Source organism: Rutilus rutilus (assembly GCF_951802725.1).
Source record: "Rutilus rutilus genome assembly, chromosome: 10".
NCBI lineage: Eukaryota > Metazoa > Chordata > Actinopteri > Cypriniformes > Leuciscidae > Rutilus > Rutilus rutilus.
Genome location: NC_140215.1, coordinates 15203153 through 15221356, shown reverse-complemented (window position 1 = coordinate 15221356; position 18204 = coordinate 15203153). Strand labels below are relative to the sequence as shown.

At 36.2% G+C, this 18204-nt stretch overlaps 2 protein-coding genes across 8 annotated transcripts in view; both read left to right on the top strand.

The window, feature by feature from the left end:
• Positions 1-173: 173 nt before the first annotated feature.
• On the top strand, positions 174-2455 carry commd6 (COMM domain containing 6). The gene is made up of 7 exons (XM_084420622.1): positions 174-379; positions 898-956; positions 1118-1183; positions 1289-1365; positions 1535-1703; positions 1794-1946; positions 2041-2455. Exons 1-7 carry the CDS (start codon positions 355-357, stop codon positions 2089-2091), a joined length of 600 nt encoding a protein of 199 aa, XP_084276748.1. The 5' UTR covers positions 174-354; the 3' UTR covers positions 2092-2455.
• A 3603-nt stretch (positions 2456-6058) lies between these two features.
• tbc1d4 (TBC1 domain family, member 4) overlaps positions 6059-18204 on the top strand; it is a 33254-nt gene continuing 21108 nt past the window's right edge. For all 7 annotated transcript variants that reach the window (XM_084421194.1, XM_084421191.1, XM_084421189.1 and 4 more), the window contains exons 1-4: positions 6059-7436; positions 15244-15855; positions 16661-16750; positions 17895-17999. In XM_084421194.1, the coding sequence (XP_084277320.1) occupies positions 7029-7436; positions 15244-15855; positions 16661-16750; positions 17895-17999 (1215 nt within the window). In that variant the 5' untranslated portion in view covers positions 6059-7028. The remainder of the gene's footprint in view (positions 7437-15243; positions 15856-16660; positions 16751-17894; positions 18000-18204) is intronic.

Here is an 18204-nt window from a genome sequence, read left to right as displayed (position 1 = left end):
TTGTTGTCATATGACAAGACCGCAAAGAGAATACCTTTTTAGACTCCAATAGCTAAGGTCAGTAAAATAAAATTATTTAAAATTAAAGTTAGAATATTATAGGTATAAATAATACAAAAAATATCATTTTTATTTTCTTTCCATTGATAAGTAGTCTAATATCCAACAGTCGTACTGTTATTTTGAAAGACATTTTCAATGGAATCCATCACTTCCGGACTGGAACTCTCCTTTTTACAGAAGTAAACAGTAAAATAATTGATCTATGCTTTGACAAAATACCACGAAACTCGGCTGTTTAACATATTGTTGAATGCAGTTGTCTTATGATTAATAGTCCGATAGTTGACAAAGATGTTTGGACTGGAGCTGTCAACTGGTGAGTAGAATGTATTACTATTTTCTTGCAAATTTAAAGAGCAGCAATTTGTGTTCGTTCACGTTCTGTGCTCTAATTAAACTGCACATGACAAAATTAACTTTATATATGAATATAATATACTACTAACACTTTCTCTTCTATTCTATTTATTTAAAAAAATAATAATATATATATATACATGTACTGCGTTATATTAAACTGAGAAGGGTCATAGCACTTGCATATTTAATTGTTGTCCTACTGTAAGTTTAACTGCTCCTGTTGTTCTCATTTGTAAGTCGCTTTGGATAAAAGCGTCTGCTAAATGAATAAATGTAAATGTAAATAACAATTGGCATCAATATATATTTTGACATAACTCATACTGTCTGCCATTTCATTGGGTGCCGTTTTTACTTTACACTGAACAGAATGTCACAAGTATAAACACACACACAGCCATTAATTGATATAACCTAGGATTAATAAATGATTTGATTCTGATTATCCGTGACATTTTGCATGTTCTATTGCAGGTGTGGATGATGTGGTCAAAACAATTGAAGCGCTCCCCACAGACTTGTTTGCAGAAACGGTAAGATTTGTTACGTTGTGTGGTCATGTACAATGGGAAGAAAAAAAAAAGTGCTACACTTCACAGTTCATATTTACATATTATCATCAAGTTATTTACTGGATGTGGTATTGAATGTTAATTCAGACTGCTGATCTGACACTAGTCTTTTAATTTTCCAGCTCCAGGTGATCCTTATTCATCTTCAGGATCAGAGCAGAGCAGTAGATTTGATTGAAAACTGTGATGTAAGCTCACACAATTGACAGGGATGTAATTATATTGTAAACTGAGGAGGTCCTGCATGTACTTGCTTTTTATGTCTTTGAAATGCTTTTATTTCCCTAACTCAGAAATTTCAAAGAGCCGGGATAAACCTGGATCAGAAAGCTGTTCAAGATATTATAAGACTGATGTCACACTATTTTAGGTACAGTATTATCTTCCAAAGGACAGAATGGCATTGATGTAAATGTTTCTGAAGTAAAATGGGCTTATTTCAAACCCTGTGTGTATACACATTTCTGGAGCATGTTGATTTTGCCTGTTTGATTGGTGTCGGCTGCGATTAAATTTATGATAAATATTTATTAAACCAGGTTAGCTGCAAAGAGCAATCTCAGTGCAGATGCCTTGGTCAGTAAATTGACTGAATGCAGCAGTAACTGGTCCAAAGCAAAGCTACAGTTGGTGCACCAGCTTTGGACTGAGCATGGTGCTCTTCTACATGCACAGCAGGAGGTCCTGACAATGGCTAGTATTGGACAGGTGTGTCACATGATTCTTGTTTTCAGTGTCGCTATTGGTCAGCCGCTATTCTCTCTCAGGTTGTTGATATCAAAGCTTCTTCACTCTTAGCTTGTAGATATCCAGTGGAAGCTTGGAATGGCAGTAAGCTCAGATACCTGCCGATCCCTCAACTCTTCGTTCATCTCGGTTCTATTGAAAATTGCGGACACGTCAGGGGAGGTATCATATAAATCCTTTGAGATGACAGTACAGCAGTTCCAGGTATGGAATTATGCATTTTCCTAATTTCATTTTAAACCACCTGAAGTGTCTAAACTTCTGCAATTCATAATTACATATATTTTTTGTCCCTCAGAACTTCCACAGGCAGTTCAAGGAAATGGCCTCCGTTTTAGAGACTGTTTAATATTCTTCTGCATGTGATTTTTGCTGCAGTGATTCTGAACCATTCTGTCTTTGACTAAATATTTACGTTTAAGTATTTAACAGTTAATAATTTTGCACTGTTTTTTCTTCTTCTTTTTATTCCTTTAATACTGTCAGCACTGAATACAGACATCCAAACACATGTCCTATAGTGTTAGATCCCCCATAGATCAACATCAATTTTCATATGTTATTAATATTGATCTTCATAATTGTCTAAAGTGCCTTTAAAAACATTAATTACTTGTTTTCCCCCTTTCAAATAACATATAACGCTTATGAGTTGATGTTCGAGAACATGAATTTCTCCTAATATTTTTCAATAAACTGATTCACTGAACCACTATTTTGTCTTTGGTTTATATATTTTTTTTTTAATGTATTGCACCATCTTAACATCACAATCACAATCCTGTACAATGCTTAATAGTAACAATTTCCATTTGTTATTAATATTGATCTTCATAATTGTCTAAAGTGCCTTTAAAAATATTAATTACTTGTTTTCCCCCTTTCAAATAACAAATAACGCTTATGAGTTGATGTTCGAGAACATGAATTTCTCCTAATATTTTTCAATAAACTGATTCACTGAACCACTATTTTGTCTTTGGTTTATATATATTTTTTTTAATGTATTGCACCTTCTTAACATCACAATCACAATCCTGTACAATGCTTAATAGTAAGGATGGTGTTGAATTCGGTTTAGGCAAAAAATCATTAGGATAACCTGTTATTTTGAATAGACTTATTTATAATTTTTTCCAAAAATCTAATTTTGGCAGCTTCATTATCTTCTTGACAGTGGAACTGATCTGCTGTTTTGTCTTGGCTGAAAGATTCCAGATTAAATATGTTTGAATGTGACCTTGCAACACAGCAGAGAGAGAAATAATTAAAGGGGTGCAAATACTTTCTGACGGCCTGAAACCTGTGCCTTGAGATGGTGACTTTTACAGACTATATTACAGGCTATATGTGATGATGGGCTACAGTTCAGTTCAGTTCTTTTATTTATAAAGCACATTTAAAACAGCCACATAACTGACCAAAGTGCTGTACAAGCACAAATAACTAAGGATCGAAGAGAGAACAACTTATAAACTATGTGTACAGATTTGAAAACAAAGAAGTCAAATAAACAAAATCATTTAAAAGAGATTTAAAAACTGATACAGTTGGTCTCTGATGGTCTCTCATATTCATCTGGAAGCCTTTATGCTGGGCACTTGGTCAGCACTCGATGGCAGCAATAGTAACATGAGAGAACTTTTTAAAAATGTGTTTTCAATGTATTTTATTCATCAGCTAATAATTTTATGAAACATAAATGAAAATTATTATGCAGGTCCTCAGTTGGCCTTGAACTTAATTCGATGTCTCATCATCTGTCACTGTGTTAGACAAGAAATGACGCAAAGGAGAGACAACCTACCTGTCACTCACATGAGATTTCAGCAATAGCAAACCACAATGATCCAATCAATTCCCGATGGACAAAATCAAGTCCTGTCCTACGTTTGTTCTTGTTCGAGAAGCTTTTTCACTAGGAAATACGTCACAATAGGGAAGAAAATACTTTCACGACTTCTGTTTAATGCCCTTATTTTTCTTTGCTTTTTTTTTTTACTAAGAGTGGATGATGGCAGAATCCAGATTGTATACTTCTGAATAGCATATTAGTATACTACTTTTGTGATTTCTACAGTATTCTACTATTCCTATTGTATACTACTAAAGAAATGGCAGAAATAGAATTTTTTTTTTTTGGAAACATACTATTTCGAATTCAGCCGCTGTTTGAAATGAAGGGTAGACAGTTTACTCTGTATACTACATAGTATGCAAGTATGTATGTTAGTATTTGATTCCGAAATATTACCACAGTAACCTTTATCATAAAAAAAACATGAGAGCTTCTAGAGACAGCAGAGGGCGCTCTTGAGTATATTGAATAATTTTTTTGCAAAAGTGCAGTTCAATGTTTCAAACTGTCAGTAGCCTATGTAATGTGTATCCAGTTCACTATACTGGCAAAATCATTATTTAATACTATTAACAAATATTGCTCGAATGAAACTTCCCTTGCATAGGATACCATTGATTCACATTGCATTTTACAAGTACGCTCACCTTAAACACACCCTGAGCCTCACCCTGTATTTACTAGAAATGTGAAGAATGCTTTATCCACAGTGAAATCTCCTGACTCAACTGGTAATGGTCATTGGCCCAGATTTTTTTTTTTTAATGGAGTATTTTTTTTTATGTCATCACATTATTTAGAGCATAAGAAACAAATGTTTTTTTTTTGTTTGTTTTTTTTTGAAAAATTGATATTTTGTTCATAGGTTATGCTATGTCCTCTTTAGTGGACACCAGTACTCAAAAATAAAAATGACATGAAATTACATGTATAGGCAAAAACAATAGGATTTCTTTTTCATTCACTTAACATTTTTGGGTTTCAGGATTTTCTTTGAACCAAAATTTGTATAAAGATGATTCTCAACTATGTTATGAAAGATATATAATGGAATGAATTAATTTCAAATTCATTTTATTTTATGCAATATGTGGGTAAAATGACCATACAGTTCCATTCAATACAATGTATCTGAGATGTGAAAATGAGATTTTTCTGGGAAATCAATGGCTTTAGTTTTATTAGATTTGAGTGCTGCATTTGATTTAGTCGACCATGAGGTCCTGTTGAGACGTCTGGAGATATCTGTGGGCTTTCGAGCCGTAGTCTTACAGTGGTTCCGTTCTCATCTGACCAACAGATGTTTTAGTGTTCGTATTGGTCATCAGTCCTCCTCTAGTGTAACTCTAAACTGTGGAGTCCCACAGGGATCAATCCTCGGGCCGGTATTGTTTACCCTGTATATGCTACCTCTGGCTTCCATTTTTAATAAATACAGAGTATCCTTTCATCTATATGCTGATGATACTCAGATCTATTTTCCTTTAAAACATAACAATAAAAATGGTTTACAACTCCTGTTGGCCTGTTTCTAAATTTAAACGAAAATAAAACTGAAATAATTCTATTTGGGCCCAAGGAAAACTGTGTGATTGATGTTGACCGTGGTTCTCTTGCCCCATATGAAACTCAATGCGCTAGAAATCTGGGTTTTCTGTTTGATCACAACCTAAAATTTGAGAAACAGATCAGTACTGTTGTAAAATCATGCTTTTTTCACCTTTGCCAACTCTCTAAAGTGAAACCTTTTTTAACTCAGAGTCATTTCCAAACAGTGATTCATGCTTTCGTAACATCTCGACTAGACTATTGTAATACACTTTATTTTGGTGTCTCTCAGTCTTCCCTCTCCCGTCTACAGCTAATGCAATACGCAGCTGCTAGACTCGCAAGTATGAGTCGATTTTATCCAAACTGCACTGGCTATAGCTGTCAAATTTAGAATTGATTTTAAAATTGTATTATTTGTTTATAAAGCCCTGAACAAATTGGCCCCTCAACACCTGACCGATCTACTTTGTCCGTACACTCCTTCTAGAACCCTGAGATCCAGTGATCACTGTCTACTCATTGTGCCTAGATCCAGACTTAAAAAACGAGGCGATCGCGCTTTTGCGACTGCAGGCCCAAAACTTTGGAACAGTCTACCTCTCTACATTAGATTAGCTCCCTCTGTTTCCACCTTCAAATCTTCTTTAAAGACTTATTTATTTTCTTTGGCTTTAATACTCCTTGATTCAGATATGATTATTGCTTATTTATTGTTTTGTGTTACTTTATTGGTTGTTTTATTTTTATTGAATTTTTTTCTTTCTTTTTTTTCTGTTCTGTACAGCACTTTGGTCAGCCTTGGTTGTTTTTAAATGTGCTTTATAAATAAATATTGTATTGTATTGTGTATTGTATGTTGGTTTATGAAATACAATTTGAAAAGTAGAAAAAGTAGTTTTTGTGTGTTCTCAATATTAAAATTTTAATATAAACATTTAAGTGTTTTATAAACAAGTGCACACAATAACCACACTGGCATTATAAACAAAATGTTGAACTGTGTCATTAGGACAAATAGTTGTATATCAACATTCACAATTGGGGCACGTTGTCACAAAATGTCAGCCCATATAGGTGTGTGTAGCCTATAAAGAAGTTGACTTTCAAAAATATAAAATATTAAGATGGAGTAGGCTAATACGTTTGACAACTATCTCTAAAGCGTTAAACTATTTAGATATCCTGACTCCCTAAACATGAATAAAGTTCACTTGCTTTCCTCAGTCAGGCCAGTGCCGTGTGTTTCCTGAAGACGCAGGGGAGCCAGAGATCCACACACACACGCGCGCGTGTTCAAGTGAACGCCTCTCATATGGCTGCTGCGGCCACTCCTCCTGGAACAACAGCACTCTCTGTTCTCCAACGCCGTTAAATGACACAATAACGACTAAAAAGTGATGTGCAGCGACTTTAAAGGACTCCGGCTGATCTGCAACTTCACACATGCGGCGTTTGTCCGCGGCGACGTCCACAATCTGAGGCGTCGGGACTCGAGAAATCTGCAGGAATAAGACGCGCAGTCCTTCTAGCAGTTGTGTATTGATACACTGAGGCAGATCGTTTAACTTTATATATGGATTGTTTTCGCTTCGAGTGGAGGTTTTTATTTTTAAACATTGATATGACCTTGGAATAAAAGCATCGGTGCATCTTAAAAGCCAGTATTATTGTAGCTTAAGCTCTTCAGGACACACGATCCTCACGCACTTTTGCCTAAAGCGTGAGTGATACCATTAACGCGCCAGGAGATGTTTCCAGCTGCTTTCACATAATAGCCTACTGACCGGTGCATGTATTTATTTGGGCATTTAGTGGTTTAAAGGCACAGAGTTGTTGCACGAAGCAACTAAAGTCTTTGTCCCGGAGCCCTTGGAGAGATGGAGGGACAGGATGGCAAAGGGAATAATAATAATGACAGTAATCAAAAGGCAGACAAGAGGTTTGCGCTGTGTTACATGGGCTGGTCGTCTCTGGACAGGCGAACCACGCTGCCCATGCTCCCGTGGCTGGTGGCGGAGATCCGGAGGAAAAGTGAGAAGAACGAGTCCGGTCCCGCACAGGCCAGAGAAGTTCAGCTGAATCTCTCGCCCTCTCTGATCCGCTGCGTGCCCGCAAACAGCAGCAGCCCGTCCGTGTTCATATTCGAACACAAAGCACAGTTTATATCCAGGTTTATCCACAATAGTCATGACCTGTCTTATTTTGCCTACCTTATCAGAAGTCAACCAGAGAACCCAGAGTCTGAGATGGCATGCCATGTGTTCAAAGCATGCGATCCAAATCAGGTATGTTTGGCCACCGATTTAGCTGTTAATTGTTTTGTTTTTTTAAAGTGTCGCTCAAGGGCACAGTGCTTATATGAATCAACACTTTCTGGGGTTCGGATTAGAGGTAGGCTGGTTATCGGTTCTTTATAGGCTATAGGAATAAAAAGCATAATTTCACCATTATTTTATTTTTTTTATTCCTATATTAACTGAAATGGTTATATATTCTTAAATATCGGGTCTATTGTTATTTTGTTTATTTTTTTATAGGCTACCGATATTCAGTTAACTCTTTCAGGGGATTGGATTAGAGGTAGAATGGTTATCTGTTCGTTTTGTTAGGCTATAATTATGAATAAATGGCATCATTTGATCATAATTTTTATTTATTCATTTTACAGATATTAACACCTTTTCATCTTAAATGGTGTTATATTTTTAAATATCAGGTCTTTTTTTTTTTTTTTACTGTATTAGATTGATTGGATTAGAGGTTAGACTGGTTATCGGTTCTTTTTGGAATATGAATAAATGGCATCAATTGACCATCATTTTTATTTTATTTTATTTTTATTTATTTATTTGACAAATACACCTTTTCAACTTAAATTGTTATATATTCTTAAATATCTGGTCTATTGTTAAATTACCTAATTTTGTTAATTATCTTTTACAGATATTCAATTAACCCTTTCAGGGGATTGGATTAGAGGTAGACTGGTTATCAGTTCTTTTTGGTATATGAATAAATAGCATGATTTCACCATAATTTTTACTTTATTTATTTATTTTACCGATATTCGCCTAACAGCTTTTTAATTTAAATGGTTATATTTTCTTAAATATCGAGTCTATTGTTAAATGACCTCATTTTGTTATTTTTATTTTTTATTTTTTACAAATATTCAATCAAACCTTTTTGGGGATTGAATTAGAGGTATCTGGTTATCGGTTCTTTCTGGTCTATATGAATAAATGGCATCATCTGACCATTATTTAAAAAAAAATTCCTGAAATTAACACTTTTTTTTTATTTAAATGCAAAAAAAGTATCTATCTATCTATCTATCTATCTATCTATCTATCTATCTATCTATCTATCTATCTATCTATCTATCTATCTATCTATCTATCTATCTATCTATCCATCCTGTCGCAGACAGATTTCCACTCGTTAACTATGACCAGGTCAGCGACATGATCCGAACCTGTCTCGAGCAGTCATGGATGATGCTATATTTTCAAAACTGCTTGATATTATCGCTACGTGATCTTGTAGTGTGTGCAATGCAAGGGAGGATCACATTATGAAATAAAAGTTTTTTTCCAAAACACGTTGGGAACAATGATTTGTTTACCCTTTTTATAAAAATTTTTTTGCAACCTCCTTTTTCCAAGATAACAGCTCTGAGTCTTCTCCTCTAATGCCTGAAGAGTTTGGAGAACACCTGACTAGAGCCTGGGTTCTCCCAAGTTTTTTTGTTTTTTTTTCTCCATTAGGTCACCTGATGGAGTTTTAGGTCACCATTAGGTCACTTGATGGAGTTTTTTCGGTTCCTTGCCACTGTTGCCTTTGGCTTGCTCAGTTGGGGATATTTTGGGGATATTTAATTTTATCAATCAATAAATTCCACTAGAAACAAACCTTGTTGTATTATTTTAATTTAATACTGTGAAGCTGCTTTGATACAATCTGTATTGTGAAAAGCGCTATACAAAAATACTTGACTTGACTTGACTTAGAGATCAGAGACCATTCCTCCATACAGAATCTCTCCAGATCCTTCACATTCCCAGGTCCATGTTGGCGCTTCTTCTCTTCAGTTCAGCCCACTTCAGGTCAGGGACTGGGATGGCCATTGCAGATGCTTGGTTTTGTGCTCAGTGACCAATTTTTGTTTTGATTTTGATGTTTGTTTTTGGATCACTGTCCTGATGGAAGATCCAAACATGGCCCATTATCAGATTTTGTCTGTTAATGTTTTTGCCAGTTTAGATTTTTTTTATCTGTTGGTATTTGATCGAATCCATGATGCCATGTATCTGAACAAGATGTCCAGGACCTCTGGCAGAAAATTAGGCCCACAGCATTAAAGATACAGCAGAGTATTTCATTTTACACATGGGGTACTTTTTTATCCTTGTGTGCACCAAACCCATATTAAGTTTTTGCTTCATCTGACCATAGGGCAAATAAATGTTCCCAATGTGTTTTGGAGGAAAACATTTATTTCATAATGTGATTTCCCCCCCCACACTTTCAATTCTTTTAATTCAATAAAAGGTTAGATTTTTGCATTTAAAATAAAATAAAATATCAAAAGGATAAATAATGCAGATGTATTTTTTTTTACATATTTACCAAGGGTGCACATAATTCTGACCAGCACTGTATATATATATATATTTTTTTTTTCAACAGAAATAATGAGTCATGCTAAACTTTTACAATGCCAGGGACAATGCACCCTGACATTTAGTCTCCTGTATGATTGACAGGTCTTTGTCAGTTGGATAAATGCCAGTATGTAGGGCATCGTTGCACCAGAGGAATTAGACATACAGAGCATCATGTAAAGGCGGGTCAGATCTCTCCTGGCTCACGAGGAGGAAGGATTAATCAGATCAGCTAGACAATACACACTTAGAATATTGAAATACACCCACCAGCTCCTCTGCTCTCTGTCATGATGCCTTGAAACAACAATAATAACCATGATGCACTGCAGTTACATCTGAGTGCTCAGTTCCATTGTATTGATTTGGAATTAGTTGTAATGTAACCCTAATGTTATTCTGCTGCTGAGCTATATTTGAGAAGCCTGTTCAATGTGCTTTGTTGTTTTTGATGAAACATGAATTTGCACATATGTGTGTCAGTGATTTGCTATAGTATATCTCTTTGTTTCTCTGTGGATTTCATTTGAAAATAAAATATTTTTCTTTGCACGTGCCACATTATGTATCCTATTTATACTATTGTTGTATATATTCTCAAAGGTAAAAGTACACAGAAGTGAATGTGAGGAAGGGAAAGTTTCTCTTCCTGGTGTCGGTCCTCTTGTGTGTGCATGTTGATCTCCAGAGGCAACATGCATACATCACCGTCATTGTGTTATGCAATAAAATAGCAACACGTAGCTGGATATCAACACGTGCTAGATAGTCCATGAGGAATGTGTCTTTGCTCACATCTTAAGATGGCTGCTGGCTCATTTCGAAGTGCTACCGTTCACTATAGACTGACTCAGCTGGCATTTCGGCATATAAATATCTCCTAGTCTGAATGCAGCCCGATCAATCCTTTCCAGTTGCCTGTGGAGTGACATAGTTCAACTTTTAAGGCTGTGGGGGAACCCACTGGTCCCTTATTTATAACTCCACCTTCAGCATAGAATAGCCCACCCAGTGTAAGGGCAACAAAGTAAGGTTATGCTTCTTTTCATAATGATATACTATGTGCACTCAGATGCCTGGCCTCATTATACTGATAGAAATGAAAGGAAAGCTTTATCTGTGATTAAGCTGCAGTGTGTTTATGCTGTGGGCAAGAAAAAATGCCTGGGGTCCTTCTGATGCATTTTTTTTATTGTTTATGCAGTTTAAGACTAGGCTATTTGTTTTGAGGTTTGGAGCGGTTATCAAAGTATGAAGCAAAAGCAATGTTGCACAGGATATAATAACCCACTTAGACCTCCAAGTTAGAGTTTTGGGAATATTGGACAGTGTCCTGTTTTACCCAGCTGCTCTGAATACCTTGTAGTTGGTCGGTCTTCCTGGTACCCATGACTCATGTCATGCCAATCTCCGTCCTGTACAAGAAGTGACCAGTGACATGGGTGTCCTGCTCTAGTGCATTGTGTTTTGGTACTGTAGAGAAAGCAAAGTTATACCTATGAATAATCAATATTTTAATGTGGATTTTAAGTAAGGAATTTTCAGACTTGGGGGTTTGCAATTTTTTTTTAAAGAAATAAAAGGATTTTGTGCAGTATATTTTTAGGGCTGTCAAGGTTAATTTGTGTACTTTAGATTTTAATGATATACTAAAAATGAATACAGATTTTTTTTATATATGTTCAGATTCATCATCTTTCAGTGCTCTTTTCTCAGTTTTCACTGTAGTTTTATGTGGGTTAATTTTCTGTGAAGTCTCCAGTGCTGTTTGCATTTTATATCTTAGTGTTTAAACGGCATTCTAAAGCATTTTTAAACATGAGGTCATGGCAGCACATTCTTTAAATCTTGAGAGATTTAGGAGGTCATGTGCACTAATCAGTCTTTGTATTTTGTAAATTTGAATGAAAAGCAGGAATTTCTCATCACAGTTTCTTTGTGTTTAAACTATTTTTCATCCCACAGCTTTGATGCATAAATCAAAGAGGTTTATATTCCTCATCTGGTATCAAGCCTGTGTCATACATGTATGTAAAGCACCTACAAATGTATGAACGTCATTGCATTTGGTTACAGCAAGTGGCATATATTTATAAACATCAAAATGATTCACCAAAGCATTGTGTTTTGAATGATAAAAGAATATATATTCTGTTCAAAATGACGACAGTGTATGTTGTTGGACACTTTCTGGTTGTAAAACAAACATGCTCATAGTTAATGTGATGCACTACAAGCGTGGTTACTCTTGTTAGTTAACTTGAGAACTGATCATATATTCACTAAATGCCCTTGACACCAGTTGATGAAAAGGCAAATAAACAAAGGAAAGTGAACTTAGTTGTGATAAAAATGTCAAAAAAGTGTGATAGTCATCTGATGCAATGGCAATCATTTTTCTATTTGAATCACATTCTATTTGAACACTTAAAGTATAAGAAACTGTTTTTTTATTTTATTTTTATTTTACAGCTTTTGTAATTCATACCCTCCTATTTTCATCCTTACATGTTTGTTTCAGTGCAAATAATTTATTAAACTAAAGAGGGTCTAGCATCATCTTGCAACTGAATAATTCAGACCATTTAAGGGTTTTAAACACTGTCACTGATGCCTGGTGAGGTCATAGAAGTTTACTGTAGGTGAATGTTTTTGTTGCGCTTTTTCTTGTGCGTTGGGTATGTGACCTCGAAACAGCATTAGTGTGCATTGCCTTTTCACTATCAGATGTAAAAGTCTGCTTTTTGCAGATTATTCAGGCTGCTTAAACTAGGTAGTACTAGGATTATTTTTGGAAATCTGTGAGCGTTCCTAGGAAATAAGCCATTTGTCAGTTAAAAACAAGCAGCCACACCCTTTGTGCTGCTTACACAGGCAGCCCGTTCCAGCAGACGATTGCTTGAAGGATTGTTTGCTTTTCCTCCTGATCTCAAGGAACCTTTTCTCTCAGCTGCACTGTGATTTCCCACCAGTTAGCCTTAGGGTTTCAATGAAATGTTTGCATTAAACCGAGCTATATTTACTGACAGACGTGTAGTGGACCACAGAGGTCTTATTGTCTTTATTTTTTACTCCTGACTCACTCGTGAAGTGCCTGCAATAATTGCATAAAACCAATTGCAAAGTAAAGAAAATGTACCCATGTAGAACTTGCTGCTAAATTATTCTGGGTGGTTGCCAGGGCGTTGCTACGTGGTTGCCAAAAGCATTCTGAGTGGACTTTAATGTGGTTTATAAGGTTTTCTGGATAGTTACATCCCCAGCCTCAAGTCTCTGTGATATTCTGGTTCTATATATAACTCAGGTCCCTCCTTCAATGGTTTTTGCACACCATGGAAAAATTATAAGGCTGATTGCTTCAAGTAATGGCACACCAATTCTCAAAAAGCCATATTAAATTGAGTTATGCGCTGAAATCTAATATGGCAGGTTAGGTGTTTGTTGTACCTGATAGCCCATAAAAAGATGATTTATATTAGGGGTGTAGTTATGCCAGTGACATGGTAAAGCAATAAGTCAAGCTTCAAATGTGAAAGTTTTCATGGGTTAGCTCTACAAGAGATAGAACAGTGTGCATAGCCTGCAGTTATGTTTGACTTGCTCTCCATTACTGCCTTGAACAAGTAATCCACGTGACTGTATTTTTATGCAGCAAGCACTCTGTATCCATTACAGGGCTTTAGTTCCTGGAAGATTTGTTTATATCGACAGGATTCTTGTTCACATTAGTGCGTTACGCTCTATGTGCACTGACTGTGCAACATGCTAATGTGTCTCAGAGCTGGCTGTGTCTAAGGAAACTCCAACCTTCGTTTATACCATGCCTGAAACCATTTCAGATTGTTGTTAGAACATCATTTTCTCTACTTCAGGGATTTATTGTTTATGTTGAGCCAGCTCAGAGTTGAATCTTATACCATTACCAGGCTTATGGTTGTCATCTAGACCAGGCCAGCCAAGCATGCTCTTCCCGCCTGGTCTGAGCTGGCCTAGTGTGTGTTTAAAGTCTGTGGAGCTTCATTTCGTTTCACCTCTGAGTCTTGCTGGCATCAGGCCCAATTCTGTCACCCAGACTCATTTGTATTCTCCCAAACAAGATGTGTCTCGCTGATGTAAATCAGTTTTATTTAACGTTGCCATAACCTTTTATACACTTGAGCCTGAGAGACAAGCCAGAACATTTCTAAGCCAAGCAAAGGCACAAGAGATCACGGGCGTAACATACTTTAAGGTATATCTGACTTTTGCAACCAGTTAATATACCAGTTTAAAACCCAAAAGCATGAATACAGATTTGAGTATGGACAGTAGGGACTTGAGTCATGACCATATACCAAGTTTCTTTCGATCGCAGCTGTGACTAAATGTAATAAAGCTATGGAATATAATTAATGTCATATTTTCATTTGTAAAATTAAATTCCCGTAATAAGTGAAATTAAGCGTTACAAGGGTAACGCTTTTTCATGGCTTGTGACTGTGCATGAGGGAATTATGCAAATGGTGCTTGTGTTCAAAACCCAAGCCGCTATTAAATCACAGTTTCTTTATTGTCCCGTGCTTTTCTGTGAAGAGCCTAATGAAACAGCAAATCAAAATCTCAAGGTTTCAACTTTGAGTAATGTTTTTTTTTTTTTTTTTGTGTACAAAATATTCTTAAGAATGTTCTAAACTTTTTTATTAAATGTTTTTACTCAGGACAAAACATAAGAATTTGAATTCCTGAAAATAATTTTTTCTTTTTCTCATAAATAACATCTTAAAGTTTTGAATATCCTCCAACAGCTCTTAAATCTTTCTTAGTCTCAATCTCTCAATTTTCTTAAGATGTACTAAAAACTGCACTTACTGAACTTTCTAACAAACTTCTTTTAATTTATCTTTCAAATTTTTTAATTTTGTAAAACCAGTCGCATATATATATATATATAATTATTTTTTACATTACAGTTTCTCAGTTGTTTGAAACATGAGTGTTAGATGCTGGAAAAGAATGTCTCAACCCATGTTATTATTAAACCTATGCCCTTGCACCTAGTTTCAAAAGATTCCTTCTGATGTTCAGGCATATATAAACAGAGATCTGTTGTCTTAGCCCCAGGTTTCATTCTAAATGATCGATAGTAGTAGAAGAGCCCAGAGAAAAGGCCTCTCTGGTAGATTTATATCCATTTGGCTTCTTTAATGTACACTCAGGTTCCTCAGACGTTTCTTTTTCTGATATCGTCAGTCTGCCTTGGCTTTTGTATTACTGACTCCTAAATTGCTCCTCAGGGGCTGAACATAGTTAGTTATGATACCTGCATGTCTCACTGCAAAAGTTTAATGTAACCACTGAGCCTTTTTATTGAAGTTTTGTCCTTGTTTGCCTTTCAGTGTGTTGATTTATTATTTCTATGGTTGATCTAATGTCTTACCCTGTTCCCCAGGTGCCTGAGGTTATTAGCAGCATTAGACAGGTATCCAAGGCTGCACTTAAGGAGGAAAGCAAGCCCAAGCAAGATAGTGATGAGTCTTTCTACAACTCCCAGAAGTTTGAAGTACTTTACTGTGGAAAAGTGACTGTCAGCCACAAGAAAGCCCCTTCAACTCTAATTGACGACTGCATTGATAAATTCCGCCAACACGAGATTGAACGCAAGCGTCTGCGGCTCCTCAGCGGCCAGCGTAGCTCCACCGAAGCCCCCGTAGAGTTCATCATGGGTGACGACCCTCTAAGCTCCTCGCTCTGCGAAGTTGACGAACCCGAGGCAGAACCCGGCTCGATTGAGGAAGACCTGTCTGAGTTGGCCAATGGGAAACTGGCCTTGACCAGCTCCTCCAGTACAGGCAGCTTGCGAGGGGCTCTTCCTGAGTGCATTTTGGAGGACTCGGGATTTGGGGAGCAGCAGGAGATTCGTACGCGCTGTAATAGCCTCGCGGGCGGCCTGCAGAAAAAGCCCAGAGAGACTGGCAAGGGGTCAACACGTAGGAGACATGCTAGCGCGCCCAATAATGTGCAGCCGACTGATGCTGACAAGAATCGCACAATGCTGTTCCAGGTATTACACACAGACTTTTAGTCTGTGATTTCATGAACCTTTATAGATGATTTAAAAAATGGAAATTCTTTCATCATTTACTCACCCTCAAGTTGAAACAAGAAATATATTAATGAGTTCATACAGTGAAAGTTAATGGACCAACCCTCTACATTGCAAGTAAATCACTCAAATAATGCAACTAAATTTCATGCTAGGTGAATAAATAATGTCTGTCAATAGCCTTGGCTAATATATTGTTAGATTTCACTCACCAGTGATTGAGTTAGAGGCCAAAAACCCGTTAACACAAAGGATGATAACTATGTTTTAATAATTGTTCTGATTCTATGAGAAGTGGGAAGTCCACACCACAACTATGGTGATTCTATTTCCATTGTGTGAATAGAAGGTTGATCTAAAGTTCTAAACAACTTTTGACCCCACTGACTTTCATTTTATGAACAAAAAAACACTAAAATATTTTGTTCTGAGCTAAATTTTTTGGGTGAACTATCCCTTTAAGCTTAAAAACAGGCCTACGCATGTAAAAGGCACATTCTTGCTAATTAGCATGCATGATGGTCATGCAGTCACACGTTTCCCTTTAAACAGTTTTTAGGGGGAGGTGTCTCTATGGTCATTTGGTTAAGAAATCACTATGACCTTGGTTGTTAAGTAGGATTTTTTAAATGCAAATACAGCTCTCAGAAAACACTGCGAGCCGAGTTATCAGTTATCAGACGTTTAGCTTGATATTTGTGTTTTCATTCCTACTGCTTATCAATAAACAAAATATGCTATCAAACGGCATTTTTGTGTGCAGGTTGGACGGTTTGAAGTGAACCTCATCAGCCCTGAAACCAAAACTGTGGTTCTGGAGAAGAATTTTAAGGAAATCTCATCATGTTCACAGGTCTGTGTGTGAAAGGATTAGGTTTGTTTGGTTTTAGAGATAAGCTCTTTGTACGTCTCATATTTAATGTCACCATATGTTGTCAGTGCTATTCAAAACAAGTACCAAGCAACTGACATGAGGTTTTGTACTAATTTAGAAGATTTATATTTTTATTTGTCATAAATTGATGTTCTCATAAAAAGACCTTTCAAACTGCCATATTTCTTACTGTTGTCTATGTCTTATGATAAAAGTGCATGTTTTGCATGTGTATAACGACAGTGATCTGAATATTAAGGCAATAAGTCACTCAAGGACAAGGTCATGAGTTAAGTGATTTTACCGTAGTTAAGAGGTGTTTTAGGCACAATACTAGGTGTCATTGATTTTTATTTTTGTAATGCTCATCCTTAAAGGGCACAGCATTATTAAATGTGTTGATTTAAAAACTCCTCCCCTTTTTAAAAATAGACAATAGCGTTTTGTTTATATGACAGCTCAGTAAATCCGTTAATCATGTAGAAAATAATACATGTGTGAACAAGTGACTGATTTAAGCCCAGCTTCAGCGTCTATTTATAATGTAGGGGGCAGGACGCTTTAGATTCTAGAGAATCTAAATGAGCATTTATAAGCATTTGATTGGACAGAAAATCTGATGAGAAGCTGCAAGTGCAGCATGATATCATCAAAATCATTGAACCATATTGGCGGAAGTGAGAGACTGTAAGTTTTAAAGGCTTATATCTTCTAAATGCAATTTTTTTTATTGTTTTGGAGAACACTAGCTTATAGATAACAGTAAGGCAGTTATATTCTAGCTTATAGATAACAGTTAAACAGTTATATTCATACTAAAAGCCAAAAAACTTCAATTTTGATTAAGTGCTTATTGGTTTCATAAAATGACAGCAACAGAAATTTTATAAAGGATACTAATGTTCATTAAATAAAAATTCTATGTATTTACCAATAATAATACCTACAAGGTGGTGCATTAATATAAAATTCAGTTGATGGGTAATCACACTTTCTTACACTTAGAATTCAGAGGTAGAATAATTTGTTTTATGAAGTGAATTTTTACATGTTGTGTATCACTGTGACTTGCAGCCCTGTATGTCTGTTAGTATTTCATGGATGTCATTTCTTGTGCCCACAGGGTGTTAAACAGACAGATCACTTTGGCTTTATTTGTCGGGATGTGGAGGAGTCTGGCCCAGCCCAGTATGTGTGTTACGTGTTCCAGTGCGCTAGTGAGTCCCTGGTGAGTCCTGACCTGCTTGCAGCACCTGTTGTCACCACACTGATTAATTATTCATCCTAAGGTACAATGGAAACAATGACTCTCCCTTGCCTATCTTGTGGACGTTACCTTTAGTACGCTGATTTCTCTTCCAACTGAATGCCACCCAGAGGATGAATAGGATTAGACCTGTGTTTTTGCACACGATGTACAGATAAGGTCTCAT